Genomic DNA, 19,700 nt, shown 5'->3' on the forward strand with positions numbered 1-19,700 from the left:
GCACGTTGTATTAATCTAGGTACAGGCTCTAAGACAGCATCATCAGGAACCACATTAAATATTTTCCTCTCCCTGGTTAGTTCTCTGCATTCTGTATAGAAGCTTCAGATTCATACTTGGTTTAACTTCACCCTTTTAAATGGAATCTCCTCCCAACACAGTAATTCTTTAAGTGCTCTCTTTAGAATGTTCTGGACTTCATTATGTTTGTATGCAAGTAATGAGGATGCTATAGACACCATGCTACGTTAAAGAGGGCCAGCAGAAGATGACCTGTGCCCATTATGTGGAAGCTGCTCCAATGGATAGAAGACTATAGGTTGGTGTGAATACAGTATCCTTGAATCATGATATCCAGATATTCCCTATTGGTAAGAAGAAAAATTAGGGTTAGAAGAGCTCTCTAAATAGAATAACAAATATGAAAGACGACATTTGGCCTGAAAGTTTCTTATTTATTTATACTTATCTAGGCCTGGGAGCTGTCCCAGAGCTCTTCAGCGCAAGGCTACCACCCTATTCCTTGACACACAGAACCACTTCCAGTTTTCTAGTGGTTAATTGGAGATAAGAGTCTATGGACTTTACATAATCAGTAGAAACCTTGGGCTCTACTAGCAGAGATCTGCAATAGAGCAAAATCTTGATACATAAGGCCATATAATGTGAAGCTAATTGAAAGGACCTCCAGGATATTGAAACAAAAGCCATATAATGAATGATTGTTGTCCTTAATGTACTATGTTGTCTCTCATCTCCTTTGCTATCCCTTGGTTATCTCATATTGGTATAGTATCTCACTTTGTTATCTGATATATTGAATTTATTTGTATTTGGATATTTGAAATTTGATAGGGAAGGGGGGAAAACCAAGACGGGAGGGGGGTGTGGGGGGGGAGGGAAATGGGTACCAAGACATGTGAAAGGGTATCAATGTATGTGAATTAATGCACCTTCTATTCTGGCAAATATCATGTAAGCCTTTTACTAATTACAATAAAAAACAAAAAAAGGAAAAAAAAATAACATACTACAAAAAAAAAGAGTCTATGGACTTTAGTGCCAAGGCTGGCTTTGAACCTCCATCCTCAGATCTCAGCCTCCTGAGTAGCTAGGATTATAGGTGTGGCCTGAAAGTTTCAGTTAAAGTCCTTTTATTTGCTAGGCACACTGGTTAAGTAACTCTTACTGAATTAGCAAAAGTTTAATATGCTGTGAATTATGGCTCTTACTGGTTAGAATGGGGAAGTGAGGAAACATAGAAAAACTGAAGGGGTTTAATTTCTATCTCTAAGATGTCAGGCATGTGTATTGTGGGTAGATGCTAAAGCAGTGTGATGCTGCAAGTGTAAGTAGAATCATCCTCTCCAGAGGCACTAACATGAAACACTCCCACCAGAGGTAAGAAAGATTCTTTGCAACCTGATTTTTCTGCTAACAAGGAGAGAATTTATAATAAAATGACAAAGAGACAAAATTTATTTCTAAATAACAATGTGTCTTCTTGTGACAAATCGCAGCAAAGTAGTTTGAGAGTAGGGAGGTATTATGTACATATGCAAGGAAAGTGGGAGTGAGTAAAAAGGAAAAGCTAGAGGGAAGGAGGAAAGAAAGGGAGGAGGGAAAAAGGGATGGAGGAAAAAAGTGTGAGAGGAAGGAAGGAGGAAAAGAAGATGAAAGGGAAAGAGAAAACGAAGCTGTTTACAAATCATCAGAGCCCTTGAAGAGTAAAAGCAACTTGACATAGCTGCTTCTGGAAATAATTTGCCTCATAGAACCCACCTAATGATCCTGCTTAGGCTAGTCAAAGGATACATTTTTATAGTGGCATATTGGGATAATGATTATTATTATTATTATCACAATCACATTCCAGCACAAGATGTGAATATTTCAAAAATGTGATTTATTTTGCCAAATGCATATTTGTTTGACCTTAGATTGCAGCACTCAGTAAAGCTGGCACAGGTAGCCAATGATGAGTGTGAACATTAAATGACACATCTAGAGGGGGACACAGAGAATTTCATTTGGTCTATGACTGCTAGCCATGCCCTGCGTTGTGTAACTGGAAGAAGATACATTATGCTTTGTTTATTTCTAAATGTTCAAAGGAATTGAAACTCAGTGTGGAGGATATAATTTTTCCCATCACAAGTATAAGCATCATTTTAGACTTTAGCTAAGTCCCCTTGTTAAGAGCCATAAAGATCTTAAAAAGTTTCATGTCAATGACATAAGGCTGGACTGATATGGGTTGATTTTTTGTGTGTGATCCATAATATGATTTAGAAACAAAAGTGACAAATGATTTTTAACACAGCATATGTTCAAAGGCCTCTGCCAAGAAGGGGAAAAAATAGTCCTGGCATCAGATGCTAAAGTGCAACCATTCCTTTGTGGTCTGTAATGAGCAAATAAGTGACCATGTCCTCCATCTTGTGAAATTAACACAAGAGCAATGTTCAGGAGGAGGATGGTGCATCTCTTCTGTGGGTCTCCAATTCTCTTTGCAGAGGTAGAGGAATCTGTTTGGCTTTCTAATAACGTGTGGGTTATGTATCAGAAGGTTGGAAGGCAGAGGAGGAAGATAGGGCTAACCACTGTCGCAGATTTGAAAGCGACATCTTTCTTTCCAAAGGAAAGCATGAGGAATTCAAGCCAACGTAGGTCTTTGGCTATTGTGGATTGACATTGAGGTCTAGATGATACTGGATAAGGTCTGGGAGCTCAGCCAGAAATGAACCCTGGAGCTGGAAATGTCTCAAAGTGGTATTGCCACTGAGTGGTACAACCTATCAGCATTCTCAACCACATCTGAAAGCATTGTACTTGAAGAGATAAACAGCAGTACCACAGGCGCTGTATTTCCCTCAGAAGACATAGAGTAAATAGTACAACTGACAAATAGGTGATATTTAACACAATGAACAACAATCTGTTTATGCTAAAGAAAAAATTCCTATGATAGGCAGAAACCCAAACTTTGAAGACAAAGAAAACTCACTTTTCTCCTTCATAAGAAATCGTTGACTTGGGTATTGAAAACAAAGAGTTGGGAGTTCCCCGTGGCCAGTGATTTTCAAGTCTACCTAGGTACACATGAAGATTCCCATACACCAGAATAGTACAATCCATGTGCTGGCGAGAGAGATGCCTGTATGAGATTGGTGTGGCCGAATGTGGAAGAATCAGTACTCTCACAGGCTGCAGAGATGAACATAAGGTTAGGTTCCAGGTGAAATGTGGTCTGCTATCTGCTTGACTGCACATATGGCCAAAGGGTTCACAGCAGCCTCACGGAAAAGAATCTATCCATCTGCTGCTTTATAACTGTGAGGAGAAGTGGGGTAAAGGATTTAGTTTTCCTTCATAAAACTACACTTAGGACTTCAAGATTCCTTCATTTCAGTTTCCTGCTCACAATAGTCACACATAGAGGCCTAGTGTCCTAAAAGGACTTCCTGGAAGAGTTAACATATGTGTTAACATATGTGTTGTATGTGGTATGATGGCTGTTCCTTGGGGAATCTTATGTACTGAACATATCCTCAACAGCTTAGAAATGCCATCTAGTACCAGGCTATTGGTAGCTTTTAAAGGTCAAAGACATTCTGTTCTGCTTTCTATAACAGAAAATAAATTACAAATATGTATATTGCTCTTGAGACCAATAGTCGAATGCCTTATGAGTCCTTGGAGTAGGACCATTGAACAAGCATTGTAAAAAAATATTCTTAGGCTAACTTCCAGATATAAATGTGTATAGCCATGGAGTAGGGAAATCACTGTATTTATGAGATGATATTTTTAGATTGTGTGAAAAATGAGGAATGTATGAAACTGTGTATGATAACATGAAGCAGCCACCACAAGATGGAAGTCTGGGCCACATTTCCACTGCTCATTTCTGAAGCAGCCCCTTGTGTTCCTTGTCTGTTTTTGTAATAAAGTAGAAAATAAAACTTGTTTTTCCTACTCCATCTCAAGGACTCCAAAGGCACGAAACTGTCTGTCCACACTGGCTGGCAGTTATTTGTGAAACTACATAGAACCAAATCAAGTATTGTGTTGGGGTAATAAAATTCACCTACTCTTAATAGTATAGAAAACAAAGGATAACTGAATGGTGAAAGGTGAAAACTCATTGATTATATGACATTATTTATGGCACATAGAAGTCAAACATCATTGAATCAGCTACTGTACAATATTAAGTCATGTACTGTCTGACCTAAGAAAATTATGGATATCAATGGGAGAATTACATCATATTAATTTACATGCTTTAAAAAAGAAAAATTTAGGGGTCTGATCAGGTTAGAGTCCCATAGCATACAACTTTACCCATCAAGCTCAATGTAAGCCTTGACTAAAACACAAATGATTGACTCATAAATGAGTAATCATGATAGAGTTATGTATAAATTGGTGAATAACTATAGTACTCTAAATATTAATATTGTTATAATTAGTAATAACAGCTAACAATAATAAAAAGGTGGAGTGAGGGGAGAGGAAAAGAAGGGAAGAAGAGAGTAAAAGGGAAACAAAAAAAGAAAGATATATAGATATATATTCTTTAAGTGGCTTAAATTTATATTATATTTTATATATCATATACATTTTATATATGCATATATATATTAGTATTTATTTCAAGCAAGCTCAAATTAAGCCCCAACCTAAATTAGTTTGATGATGAACTGCTCAATTTCACAATGACTATCTTTGTCCTTTTCATATTGAGCTTTGGGCTCAGATAGACAACACGTCTTTTAGAAATCTTCATTGGATAATTAGAATCATGTGAGATACCATTAGAAGTAGCCTAATTTTTCTTGCCTTTATTTTCTATGTAAACATGCTTCTTCAACAGTTTTCCTGATCTCAGTCACTAACTTTTATCCAGTATACAGTTCTAAAAAGCTCAGTTATCATCATTGATATTTTTTGTTTTTGTTATATGCCATATCAGATTGACTTTAACATTAGACATTACTACTATTGTGATACTCAATTTCTCCTATTCTAAATATATGAACGAATTGTGTTTTCTTATCCCTTGGAACAATGTCTTTGGGTGCCTTTGTCCAGAAAATAAAATGTAAGGAAATATTTTGTGCATAATTCCTTTGTAGAGGCATTCCACAAAAGAATTACATTTCCCTGTCATATATATTACATGGCAGAAGACCTGAGTAATCCAGTGTCCTCTGTAGACTCAAATATATGAATCTTGTAAATGACCAACCTTTGCTCTTTCACTGAGTCTGTGTACTGAAAATAATTCCCATATTCTGCGAGCCCTATTTTAAAACGAACCTCAAATCCCATAGTTGTTACCACCTTTCCTTCAATCACTGTATCCCAAAGCCCATCTATTGTTTTGACCTGCTGCAGGAACTTCATACTTCTTTTTCTATTTTGCTTTCCCAACGGCCATTTTCCAAAAGAACCAGACTTGGGTTGTTGTGGTTGTTTTGGATTTTTTTGCTTGTCTGTTTGTGAGTTGTTTTTTTTTTTTTTTTTTTCTGATCCTGGGGCTTGAATTGTGTGCCTGGGCTTGTCCCTGAGCTTCTTTTGCTCCAGGCAAGTGCCCTACTACTTGAGCTACAGTGCCACTTCCAGATTTTTTGAGGAGTTTATTAGATACAAGGAGTCTTGTAGACTTCCTGCATGAGTTGGTTTCAAACCACTAGCCTCGAATTTTAGCCTCCTGAGTAGCTAGGTGTGAGCCACCTGTGCCCTGCTCAGACTTAAAAAACAAAAACAAAAACATATAAAATAGATTGTTACTTCCCTTTCCAAAATCTTCCAAACAACTTTGAATTAGAGTAAAATTCAAATATCTATGAACCTCAAAACCCTATCATCTGGCTTCAGCTTGTCACCAAATTTATCTTCTGCCATTATTCTTTTGAATATCCAGCCACAATAGTTTTTACTAATACCTCCAAATTGTAAGCTCATTCTCCCCTTATGGTTTCTTTCTCTTTTTCCTGGCTGCCCCCTCTGTTGCAATGTTCTACCTCAAGACCTCTATATGGTCTTGGCTTATTCCTTCCCATTGTACAAATCTTTCTCCGCAAATTATGTCCTCAGAGAAGATTTTGTAGTTTCTAAAACCATATCCTCCAACAACTCACTATATAATTATCATGTTTTATTTTGTAAAGCATTCTTTGAACTTTATTTTTTTCTCTGCTTAGATTGTGAATATCATAAGGCAGGGATTGTTGGTTTTGCAGTGTTCTCTCTCTTTGGTATATAAAAAGAAGTGTCTGGTCTTTAAGAGGATTCAATAAATATTTATCAAACAAGCAAATGAATGAATAAACAGCTGGAATAATCATGATGTCAAAACAATATTTCAATGAAGGAGCAATTGTACTAGAAGCAATATTCCTTTGTAAATCCTTCACCTCATCTGTTTTAAAAGAACAAAAATACACTGCGAGATAATCAATTTGTATAGCTTTCATCTATGGTCTACTACTTACAATTCATTTATTCAGTAAAACCTGATGTGTTCAAATTAATTTGTTCAAAATAGTCAGTGCATATGGAAACAAGGAGTTATTTAAAAGGAAATCAGCAGAGGAAATGTGTACAGTTTAAATAACTAACCTGTGTTTTCCAATCCAAATTGCCTAAAATTTCTGCCATGGATCCAAGAATTATGCAAGAATAGGCATGAACTCAATGGACTAGACTTAAAGTGAACTAAGTAGCAAATGCCACAGTAAAAATATATCTATGGATGGCAACTTTCGAATGAACCCATTGCTAGAATTAGTCAATGAGCTGTATATATTATTGATATGCTTTTTTCAATCATCACTCTCCTATGAGAAGTGTATATGCATGCTTCTATAACATATCAAGATAGCTGTCAACTTCATACCCAAAGGTGATACTCTTGGGTTACTACTCCATGAAAATTATGGAAATGTGCTAAGACTTTTTTTTGTCTACCAATTCTTTCTCATGAAATATGTCCCTCTCTAGCAAAGATGGTACAAGTAAGAAACAATTTCTCTGACTAAAAGCAATATTTGGAAAATTATCTTTTAAAGCTGCTCAGTTTTTTCCTAGCTGCAATGGCATTTCACATTGGAAAGGCTGCTTAGCCATGAGAACTAACTTAACCACTTGTCTTGAGTTTCCAGTCTTCAACATACCATTAATCTTTTGGCACTGCATGAGGATGTAACAACAATACCTATGTTAAATTTGTCATAAGCTTGTCGTAATAATTAAAAATAATTTGTGTCAAGGGAATATTTTTAAGATGGCTCTTTTACTCTGCTTTTTTGAAGAAATTTGTTTTCTAAAATGAAGTTATTACGTTTATACAATTCCAAGTAAAATAGGCAGAAAAGAGTATGCATTAAAATGAATACAATTGGCCATCTCCTCTTTCACATATCTGACTGAGAAATGTTGACACTGCAATCATTACAAATGACACTTTGTCTTCTAATATTTCAGTTTGAACTCAGGCTCATGTTCTACCATTTGAGTGATATTACCAGCCCTACTGTTTCTTTAGACACATTAAGAAACCAAAAGTTGGTGCTCAGAAATTCCTATAGTCTGTTTCCATACCTAGACATTTCTGAATACACTTATCTCCTATCCCAAAACCAAGCTAAATTCATAATCCATCAGAAAAGGAAACGAAGTTCTCTGCAACAATTATGGTACTATCCGAGGAGACAAAATCAAAAGAAAAAATCCACAAGACTGTACATTGCCTGAAAGCCATTCCAAATAATATGTAACTTGACAAACTTCTGAAATTTAAATCTCCATCCAAATCTCTAGTTTTTATGATGCTTTGTTTACTAACATAATCCTCCTGTTTCTCATTGATTATATTGAGAAAATCAGGATATATTCTGATAGAAACTTACAGTTTCACACACACACAGTTCTCTGGTCATACTGATAGTTAAAAATTAGCCACGTCCATGACAACCTTACAGAAATAAGTTTAGGTAAGTGATTTGTTGCAAATAAAGACAGTATAGAATATCAAAATTTACCTTATACCAAGAATTCCCTGCCAATAGAGACAATTTATGTCTTTAAGGAAAACAGCCACAATCAACCATTATTCTTCATGAAATGCATTGTATCCTCCTGAATATAATCATATGATGCAAAAAATATAAAGATCAAATTATGGAGAAAGAGTGTGAGTACTTTATTCACCTTAACCACTAACTGTTCAATGTAAATACTTTAGTCAAGAAAATACAGAATCACCCATGGAACCACAATGAAGAATGGTGAGTTAGCATTGGCTTAATGACCGGTTTAGCCGATAGTAATGAAATTTGTTGTTTTTCTTTTTCTATAATGAACAAATTATACCACCTAGAATGCCATAGACCAGGCTAGTCTTCTTACCTCCTGGTGATTCTTGGCCAGCCATTCCTTAATGGTACCGAGGGCAATGACTGCAGCAGGCTCATTTGGGAAACCTAGAATATAATAAATAAAACCAGAATATAATAAATGAACAAAACCAATGAAGTCCATAGGTGATGAATCATGGAATGAGAACAGTTTTCTTATTAAAATTAAGGTTAGTTGTGACAGTTACTAAGCAAGGAAAGTCTCAGTAAGTGGTACTTGGATGCGAAGTCTCTGGTCTACAATGAAATCATTTAAGAAGACTAGTTCTACAAGGGTCTAGAGTTAAAAAAAATCTAATACTGACTTATATCTTCATATATTTACATATGATTAATAGATTTAAATAAACTCTCATGTGTTTTCTTAAGTAGTACTCCATTTAAACTTCCCTATTCAGCTTAGCTTCAAAACCAAGTAAATATGACTCAGAAATATAATGTGCTTGGCCACAGGATTCATGAAACGATGCTTGATGCTAAGATCATCATATGAACTAAAATGATCTTGAAGTACAGGTTTCAATTTACAAGGGTGGCAAGATGACAGACTTAAGCTTCATTTGAAGTATAAGCATATAATTGCAAATTTCTAAAGCACAGCCAGAATGTCTTTTTAGCTTATATAAACTGAACCTAGCCAGGAGAAACATTAGACACTCTACCAACAGAGATAGGAATATGTGAAAGAATAATTTTATAAATTTATATATCTATGGTGAGAAAGAAGAAGCTTTCCATGGCTTTTCAACACCAGTTTCTTTATGTTTCTATCATGCTCTGATGTCTCTGGTATTAGAGATACTTGTTTGAGGATTTTTGTATTTAAATATTTTTCCTCTTGAATTTTTCTTTGCAGTTTTGTTCCTGTTGTTGCAAAGTGTTCAACTCAATGGTTCTTAAAATATTTATTGGGTTATGTAATAATTATTAATTCCAGAATATGTTTAATCATACCATAAAGAAACTATATACACATTAACAGTTCCTGCTCATCTCCTATCCTACTAACTCCTAACCCTTTCTGTCTTGAAGTATTTACAAATTCTCTTCATGGACATTTCATCACAGCCTTTTCCATGCCTTACTTGCTTGACCAATTCTCCCATGCTTCTTTTTTTTATTATTATTATAGGAGCATCTATCAAATATGTTTTATTTCTAACTTCCTGACCTCTGCCTTAATGCTATACATTGTATTTTTATCAAATTTCAGTATCATCCACTAGTACATCTAAGATATCTTCTACTCAGTGAGGCTTCTGTCTATATCGACACACAAAAAAACGAGAAAGACATTTCTTTTTTTTCTTGAGGTTTATCTTTATTTATTTTTTATTGTGATTAATAGAAGGGTTACATTATATTCACCAGATAGAAGGTGTATTACTTCCCAAACATTGATACCCTTTCTCATGACACAGTACCCATTTCCCTCCCACTCTTCCCCCCTCCCCGCTTATCGTGATTTCCCACCTCTCCTATCCAATTTCAAATAACCAATTAAGCACATATAAAATATATCAGATAACAAGGTGAAATATTGTAACAATATGAGATAACCAAGGGATGGTGAAAGAGATGAGAGATAACATAGTACATTAAGAACAACAATCATTCATTATATGGCTTTTGTCTCCTTATCCTGGAGGTCCTTACATTTAGTGTCATACTATTTGGCCAAATGTCTCTAGATTTTGTTCTATTGTAAATCTCTGCTAGGAGAGCCCAAGGTTTCTACTGATTATGAAAAATGAGGGAGACTATTGGGCCTATGTTCCTTTGAGTCTGGCTTACTTCACTTAATATGATTTTTTCTAAGTCTTTCCATTTCCTTACAAATGGGGCAATGTCATTCTTTCTGACAGCAGCATAGAATTCCATTGTGTATAAATACCCCATCTTGTTGATCCACTCATCAACTGAGGGACATCTGGGTTGGTTCCATATCTTTGCTATGGTAAATAGTGCTGCAATGAACATGGTGCTAGTGGATTTAGTATGTCCTTGTTTCTGGACAATTGGGTAAATGCTAGGTCATATGTGAGTTCTATGGTTAGTTTTTTGAGGAACTACCATACTGCTTTCCATAGAGGTTGAATGAGTTTGCACTCCCACCAACAGTACAGCAGTGATCCCTCTTGGCCACATCTCCTCCAGCATCTGTTGTTATTAGTTTTCTTGATCCTGGTCATTCTAACTGGAATGAGGTGGAATCTTAGAGTTGTTTTGATTTGCATTTCTTTTATGACCAGAGATGTCGAGCATTTCTTCATGTGTCTATAGGCCATTCTTATTTCTTCTTCAGAGAAGACTCTCTTTAAATCTTTGGCCCATCTTTTAATGGGATGGTTTTTACTTTGGAGGTTAGTTTTGGAGTGATTCAATTTTTTGAGCTGTTGATATATTGTAGATATGAAGCCTTTATCAGTTGTATGGTTAGTGAAGATCTTCTCCCATTCTGTAGTCTTCCTAATTATTTTGCTATCTATGTCCTTTTCCTTACAGAAGCTCTGCAGTTTAATGCAGTGCCACTTATATCTGATTTGTTGTGTTTCTTGGTCCTTATTGAGAAAGTTTCGAGCTGTGCCAAGGAGGCCTAGTTTATCTCCTATTCCTTCTTGTAAAGTTTTCAGTGTGTCGGCTTTTATCTCAAGGTCTTTGATCCATTTGGAGTTAATTCTAGTGCAGGGTGACAACTTTAGTTTTCTGCAGGTGCTTAACCAGTTCTGCCAGCACCACTTGGTGAAGAGGCTCTCTTTCTTCCATTCTATTTTTTTTGTCTCCCTCATCAAAGATTAGGTGTCCATAAGTCTGTGGTTTTAATATCTGGGTCCTCTGTTCTATTCCATTGATCTTGAGGTCTGTTCTTGTGCCAGTACCAAGCTGTTTTGAATTATTATAGCTCTGTAATAGAGTCTACAGTTTCATATACATGGAATGAATTGTAATTTAGTAATGAGTAATAAAGGTGTATTTCTTTTTTTCATATATTTTTTATTGTAATTAATAGAAGGGTTATATGGTATTTGCCATATAGATGGTGCATTAAGAAAGACATTTCTGAAATAAAGGGATCTAAGACTTTACAGCGGTAATTCACACTGATGCTTCTGACCACAGATCTCAATAGGCCTTCAGAGAATAATGTGTGAGATGAGGAACAAGAGCTCTGTCCCCATTTCCAAGAAAGAACACTGTTTTTCTGATTAGTGTTCAACAAACTTTGAAAGTACATTAGCAAGGAAATAGAAATAAGTTACAGCTAAGTACCATTTATTTAACTTATAAACTGGAGAAAATCCCTCTGATATAGCAAATACGCACAAGTCTACGGTCCTTCGAGAATTCATCTTCTACATTTAAAGTGGTAGATTTCCCACAAATAGTTTACTCCTATTCATTTTCTTTCAATTAAATATAAACTTCCTATAAAATAAGCCTTTAAAACCTGTCAATTAAAATACTCTTATGCATGAAGCAAAATTATTATTGGACCCCAAATTAATGGACAAATAGAAACTTTTATTGAGTTCCTGTCTTTTAAAAGCCCAAAGACTGAAGAAAATAGGTAGTTAAAAATACAACAAGACAAAAAGAATAGTGTGGTAGGTGAGCAGATAGACATAGGAGAAAGGAACTAAGCAAGAAGGGGTCACTCAGCTGAAAATGGTAGAGTATTGTAGGTAAAAGAGCTGCAGGGTGAGGGACCCAGGAAACATTATTCTCAGAAGTGAACAGAGAGTAGCAAAGAACTGATGGGAAAAGTAGAAGTGAAAGGGATAAAAAGTAGAACAAGTAGATGGTGGCTGAAAAGAGGGAGGAGGAAGCAAGGATGGGTGCTTGACATGAAAAAGTTAACCACAGGAAGCTCTTTCTAGCTATCCCTTCCCTGACGTTAAAACTTACCTTTTGTAGTCACACTTTCCTTGATACACACCAGCGTGGAAAATGTTACTTACATTCACCATCAAAACAAACCTCCCTGAGTTGTTGTTTCAGAGAGTTTCTAGCTGTCACTTTTCCTATTCACCTGTGACTTTTTCTAGTCACTGAATCTTAACACATTTTTATCCCTCCCCTTCCTTTTGTCCTTTTCTCATTAATCTCATTGAAGATCTAATGGGCCCTCATTTGACAAATGCTCACCCTATCGTTCTCCTTTAATCTTACCAGCCTTCTCCAATGTATCTAACACACCATTTCTAAGGGATTCCTCCTAAGCCACAATTTATTAGCATAAATTCCAGTGATTTCAAGGGGCCTTTTCAGTCTTGTCTTAGGTTTTCCTGTTTATTCTCTTCCTATAAAATTCTTCTCTAAATTTATATACGTTGAACAGTTATTCAAAACATAAACTTATACAGCTATCAAAGCCTAATAAATACTACAACCACATTCAGTTGCAAAAGCCATCTGCATTAACATTCACCTTTAGAGGAATTAATTCCTGTACAGAGAAATTACTCAAGTTTCTTACAGAGCCATATCAAGTACATAGTTAGTTCTCATTTATCTGTTGACCTCCCATTGACTCTCATTCATCAAAGCCTCTGGCACTGAGTTATGGTTTTCGCTGTGACCCCAGGTTTGCCATATCCTTGAGTAGTTTCAACATCCAATTATGACCAGAACAACACCCAGGTGCCATTTACTTGACCTGCTCATCTTCAAAAATGACCTCCTCCATTCAGGTTCAGCCATTTGTCTTTAGGTCACACACTGGACCTTGATGTAACATTTTTAATACAAGGTTACTAAGCTAAGCTCTCTCAAAACATGTTTTCTGTTAGTTTGCTCAGCTGCTTTGCAAGGAATGCCCATTTTAGAAGCACAGAAAGCTTACTCTACTCTCAGACCACAGCTCATACTGTCAGCATTTTTTTCCCCTCTGAACTGTTTCTCCTGTTTCTCCAGGCTAGCTCATCTCATACCATACTATCTTGCTTTCCATCCCTGCTCCCCCCCCAATTGAGCCTCACTGGCCTCATTTTGTTCTATGAATGTGCTATGTTGTATTTTTACTTTCTGCCGAAGGCCTTATTTTTGCCACTTATGATTTCAAAATGACATTTCCTTCCTCTTTTCCTAGTTTATACTTACTTTTTGTTTGTTTTTTCACTAAGTCATCACTTCTCCAGGAAGAAATTCTCTGACATTGATGACTCTCTGATACTTTCAGAATGCCACTACATTGTCCTCATCACACACAATTCTGCATTTGTGTATGTGAATATGTGACTAATAATCTTAACAATGAACACCAAGTAGGCAGATGAGACATAGGTCTTGCTTATCACTGGATACCTAAAGTATTACCAAGATACAGAGGATGATTAAATATAGGTTAAACCAGACATGGAGGGTCACATCTGTAATTTTAGCTACTGGACAAGAAAAAATTAGGAAGATAGTGATCTAAAGTCAATATAGGCAAGAAGCATAAGACCCTATATGAATAATAACCTGAAGGAAAAAGCGTTGCGGGAATGGTATACAAGTGTGAGGCTCTGAGTTCAAACCTCAGTACTATGAAAAAATAAAAAGAAAAGATGATGAGTCAATTATACACTTGTCACTTATGACTTTTGGTATTGACAACAGGAGAGGTTCATCCAAGAAATCACAAAAACCAGAGATTATGATGAGAATTTGCCCACCTGGATAGTCATGACTACAATATCCTATTTCATTCCTGAAAGAAAAAATTTTTGAGAGGATGTATAGAAGAAAACATAGATACAACTGGGAAAGTATGTGATTAATGAAAAAGCAAAGCAAACACTGAGACAAACAGCCTTGAAAATATGCCTGCTCCAAGTGAATGGGTTTGTCAAGAAAAAGCATGATGCTCAGATGTAGCAACAAGAGGACTATTTTTTGTCTACTGCAAGACCTTAGGGTGACAAATATGACCTATGAATAGACAAGAACGGATTTGAGTCTAGGAAATGGGTTGCCAGTGTCAGCATATTCTGCTTCAGGAAATCACCATGTATTCTGGTCACCAGGAGACTTTTGTTCACAAAAGTAGAATGGCTACCCGGAGGGAAAGGTTCAGACAGGCTTTAGATGAACTGCTGAATTAGATGACACAGAAAATTGCTCCCAAGTATGAGAATCAGAAAGGCTGAACAAACCATTCATAATTTAAGGCCAGGCATGCAAAGATGTGCATAGTATCTGTATTCACAAGGGCACCAAAAGCCTACTATTTTTCTAAATTATTGAGATGGATTATGAAAATCATCCTTTCTGAAACTCTGAGTTGATTTATACAGTATATAAATGATTTTTTTAGTTTGCTTTGGTACTGAAAAGTCCTTGTAAAACTTCAGACAAATATTTACAGACACAAGCCACCCATTTTAAGATGTTGAATCTTTTTAATACCACAGCAAGTTACCTTTTCTCTGGTAAATCTCCACCCATAGCTGTGCTAGTTTCTACCTCGTTAGTTTCATCTTTGTTTGCACTTTGTATCCACAGAATTAAAAAACAGGTATTCTTTATGTCTATATTTATTGAACATTGTGTCTGCCTGATTTATGCACAATTGCTTATAACAAGAGTGCTCATTCTTTTCATTGTCATGCTACATTTCATTATGTGAAAATAGCACAATATCTACTATGGATGGAAAGTTGGATTGCTTCCAAGTTAGGCCTATTATTAATAAAGCTACCACAAACATGTTCATATTATGCTTTGGTGGTTATGTGTACTTGTTCCCATTGAAAATATTTACCCAGTAAATGAGGCTTACTTATTAGATTGACTGAAAAGTTTTGCCAAATGATTTTCCAAGAAAAATGTAACAACTTGTACATTCACCAGAATTATATGAGAGTTTAGAATAATATCTATTTATATAGATAGCAAATTTTATAGATATTCTGTAAATATTCTATTAGTAGATATATATTTATTGATATTCTCTCTGTATAGATACTTAATATGTCAAGATGTTCTAATTATATTTTTGACCATATTTACCATGATAGGCTGAGTCTATTCAATAATCTAGTACCTGAAGCTTAGACAGGTTTTATTTTTTTTTATTTTATTTTTTTTATTGTAATTAGTAAAAGGGTTACATGATATTTGCCAGATAGAAGGTGCATTAATTCACATACATTGATACCCTTTCACATGTTTTGGTACCCATTACCCTCCCCCCACACCCCCTACCCGCTTAGACAGGTTTTATTAATTGGCTATCTCTTCACTAAAAACAATCATGTTCTTAAGCAAATTCTGTCAATAGAACATTAAAAAAACATAGAGTGCGGTGGCTCATGTCTGTAGTCCTAGCTACACAGGAGGCTAAGATCTGAGCACTGTGGTTCAAAGTCAGCCCTGGCACTAAAGAACCTGAGATCTTATCTCCAAATTACCACTAAAAAAATTGGAAGTGGGGCTTTGGATCAAGTGGAAGGGTGGTAGCGTTGAGCTGAAGAGCTCAAGGATAGTGCCCAGGCCCAGAGTTCAAGCCCCAGGAAAATAATAATAATAATAATAAAGAATTACAAGGAAGAGTGAAGTAGAAAGTTGGGTTTAGAAGGGATATCAATGTGCAAGAAGTGATGTACCTACTACCTGACAAATGTAACTGTAACTGCTCTATACGTTATACTGAAAATATAAAAATAAGAAAACACACACACACACACACACACACACACACACACACACACACACACACAAAGAAAGTTGAGTTTGCTTGGATTTTATCCATAATACCTTAAGTAAGCCAACAGATGGGAATTTTTCTTTTGTTTGATTATTAAACTGGCATTTCATCGAATTTTTATATGTGGACATACAACAATAGTTATTGAAGTTTCTACCACAACTCTCAACACTTTGATGGTTTTTTTGAGAGCCCAAAATATTTCCAACACAGCTGCATTGAATCTAGTTTTAACCTTTCAATAAATAATTTTCTTCTCCAGTTTACTTTTTTTTATTTATTTTTTTGCTATTATTGCTAATTCCCCTAAGCCTTTTCCATTGGTTCTTATGAGGAAATCAAACCTATCTCCCTAATACAAAATTCACAAATATTCTACTAATAAAAAGTGAGTTTTTTGCCAGCCTCATTGTCTCATTTTGGAGTAAAGAACAACAGGGATCCTTTCAGTTTTAACTTTTTTAAAATGGAAGTCTACTTGTAGCTACAGATTACCATATTATAAAGAGGCATACAGTAATAACTTAGAAATCAAGCATTCCAAAGAGGCTCTTTACTATAAAAAAACCTAATAAATAAAAACCAAATTGAACATTATACTGAATGTAATTAGGCCATGCTCAGATTCTTAATTCCATATACCATTCACAATCTGCACAGGTCTTCTGTACTTATGGACATGATACCAGGACTCTTCCTGCTTTAGCAATGGAGGCTTTTGAGTAGTTACAAGACCATTTACACAAAGTGCAGGCCAAGATCACCAGTCTAAAAGCTATTAGTTATGCAAGGAGTAATTTTATTCCCAGATGAGCAATGACTCTGGAGAGGTTTTTGCTTCCACGGGTTTTAGTTTATGACCCCACCCTAACTAGCAGAGCATTTATCCTAAGGTTATAATAAAATACTAGCAATTTTATGTATATATTACATCTATTTCTAAAAGAGTCTTTCTTCAGGATACTATAAGTACTAAGTTATATGAAATTGCTAAAATATCCCAGAAATTAGAAGCAATAGTTAAAAACAGAATCTTTATATTAAATTCAAATCAAAATTTGAGCTCCCTCTCAAGTTCCTAATGATAAAAGATCTATAGTGCTGTTTATTCTTCTTATTATTAGTCATACATAAATTCAAATAAACATATGAAGTTGTACAACACAACCTGAGCATCAATGAGTCTGACTATCCTGAATTGTTAAGTGGGTAGATCAGATGTCGATGTCAATTGACAATGGCCTACTGTTATTGACTATGTGTATAAAATCACCCTCCATTTAATATTTTAGATGGAATCAACATAAAATTCCATCTTACCACAAAAGTTCTATGATACTGACCAAATCGATATGATGTGAGTCCACTTCAACTTCAGGTAAAATGATAGAAAGTGAAAAAATCAATATTGCTTTCTTTTTTTGCTTACTAAAAGTGAACTACACAAACACACACATGTTTATGCATGATCAAACATATGGATACACACACACACACGCATGCACACATGCCCGCACGCACACATGCTTTTCCTGGCTGAGGAGAAAGGACTGATAAGTATGGATAAAGTTTGTTGTAGACATGAGCATGTTTAGGATGATGATTTTTTTTCTTTTAATTTCAGACCAGCTTTTGTCCATGCCTCCCCCCAGGCCTTCTTCCAGCCCACAGAAGCAATTCTGACAGCACGATGAAATCAAATTACTTGAGAGAAATGAGCTGAGGTAGCCTCGCCGTTAAGCAATTGCTAGAGCAGCCACTCAGACAATTCTGGCTAAGGCTGAGTTTCACAAAAGATAAAACAGGTGAAGTAATAAGGGTGACACTGGCCCTTTTTACTGTGGTGAGCACAGCAGCAGAATGCTAAAGAGGATGTCACCAGATTCCCTCAGGAACACAAAAGGCCACCATAATAGGCAAGAGTGAGGCATCCACAGCCAGTAGCTGTTGAGTATATGTAGAGTTATAGCTGTTAGTCACATACATATGAGTTTCTATACATAATATGGTATCTAAATAGGTTAGGCATTGGCTATCCTCCACAAATATCCTCTGGATACCTTGCATTCCCTAACATATTGGCTTAAATGATCACTGTAAGTGTCATTTAACTAAGGGCCTCTTCTGCTGGCCAGAGAGCACTCTGTCTCACAGTGGGCAGGCCCAAAGGGCCAGAAGCCCCAATGCACACATTCTTCATCTTTCAGGTGGAATAACCTAGAAGTCTATGATGTCCATTTTCCCCCATGTTGTTCAATAGGATTACACAGACATTGTCAACATTAGCAAATTCCTTGATCTGTCACTCTACTTCCTTTCTTTGTCACTCTTCCCACTTCCTTTTCTGAAGTCATCTCCCAAATTAAAAACATTCATCCAAGCCACTTCCTCTAGATCTGTTTGTAGAGGAAGCCAACTTATAACAGCAGTATGTGAACAATATTCCGAAACACAAAACAAACGAGTCCTTTCTCTGGTCAGAACACATTTGTTGTACAGAAAGTTTTATACATTAGTTAATGAAGGTAGGTAAACAGTTGGGAGACTCACTGGCTTCCACATGGAAAGATGCTGGTATTTTACTTTGGAAAGTAAAGGGGTGGTATAAGCTAGGCCATCAGCATGTGACTCAGGCCCAGCAGACATCAGTCTTGAAATAACAGTAAACTTCTGTTGATGTTGCTTCTGTTAGTCCTTTCACCAGCAACTCATATGTGTAAGCCACACTGCTTAGAATCTAAATGTATAATTGCATTTAATTGGCACACCAATCCAATGAGAAGAAGGGAAAAGAAGACAACTTGTTCATCTGGGAATGGACAACAACGCTGGTATACTGAAGAACAATTAACTTGGAATTATATTAACTATCAGCACAGAAGGAACAAAACAGTTTTCCTGTGTCATGTAAGCTTCAATAAATTTAGTGTCACTCACTAATACCACCTGGACTCGCACCTGGCTTAATTTTGTACAATGGCTAGAATCTTCCAGATAGAAAATTTAGTTGTGAAGAAAAAAAACCACACTCCTGTGGACAAGTTATGCTGCTTTAAAAGTAATACTAAGCCTTCTACATAGGCCAGACCCAGTGGAGTGAAAAGAAACTGGTGTGCTACTCTCTCAGATAGCAGCACATGATTCTACCTATCACCGTCTTCCTTGTTGAGTATGGGTGGGTGTGAAAACCCCATTCTCCTATCCTTAAAAAAAATAAAGTAGGGGCAGGAGTTTGGCCTAGTGGTAGAGTGCTTGCATAGCATGCATGAAGCCCCAGGTTCAATTCCTTAGTACCACATACATAGGAGAAATTAAAAAAAAAAAAAAAGCTGGAAGTGGTGCTGGAGCTCAAGTGGTAGAGCACTAGCCTTGAGAAATTCCAAGGACAATGCCTAGGCCCTGAGTTCAAGCCCCAAGACTAGCAAAATAAATAATAATAAAAAATAAATTAGAAAAACTGGTACAAAGTGTCTTGCATATTTAGGTATATCAACTCTGCACATAATTAAAGCCAATAATTTGGAGCACAATGCCTTTCAGTAGAACTTCTGTGACATTACATGGATTCTTTTCTTCATGGTCAT

At 36.0% G+C, this 19,700-nt stretch overlaps 1 protein-coding gene across 1 annotated transcript in view; it reads right to left on the reverse strand.

The window, feature by feature from the left end:
- Macrod2 (mono-ADP ribosylhydrolase 2) overlaps positions 1–19,700 on the reverse strand; it is a 1,707,616-nt gene that overhangs the window by 488,067 nt on the left and 1,199,849 nt on the right. Inside the window, exon 8 of the mRNA XM_090352924.1 lies at positions 8,419–8,492. Within this exon, the coding sequence (XP_090209050.1) occupies positions 8,419–8,492 (74 nt within the window). The remainder of the gene's footprint in view (positions 1–8,418; positions 8,493–19,700) is intronic.

Source organism: Megascapheus bottae, chromosome 18, assembly GCF_031878675.1.
Source record: "Megascapheus bottae isolate mThoBot1 chromosome 18, mThoBot2.hap1, whole genome shotgun sequence".
In the NCBI taxonomy this organism is placed as follows: Eukaryota; Metazoa; Chordata; class Mammalia; order Rodentia; family Geomyidae; genus Megascapheus; species Megascapheus bottae.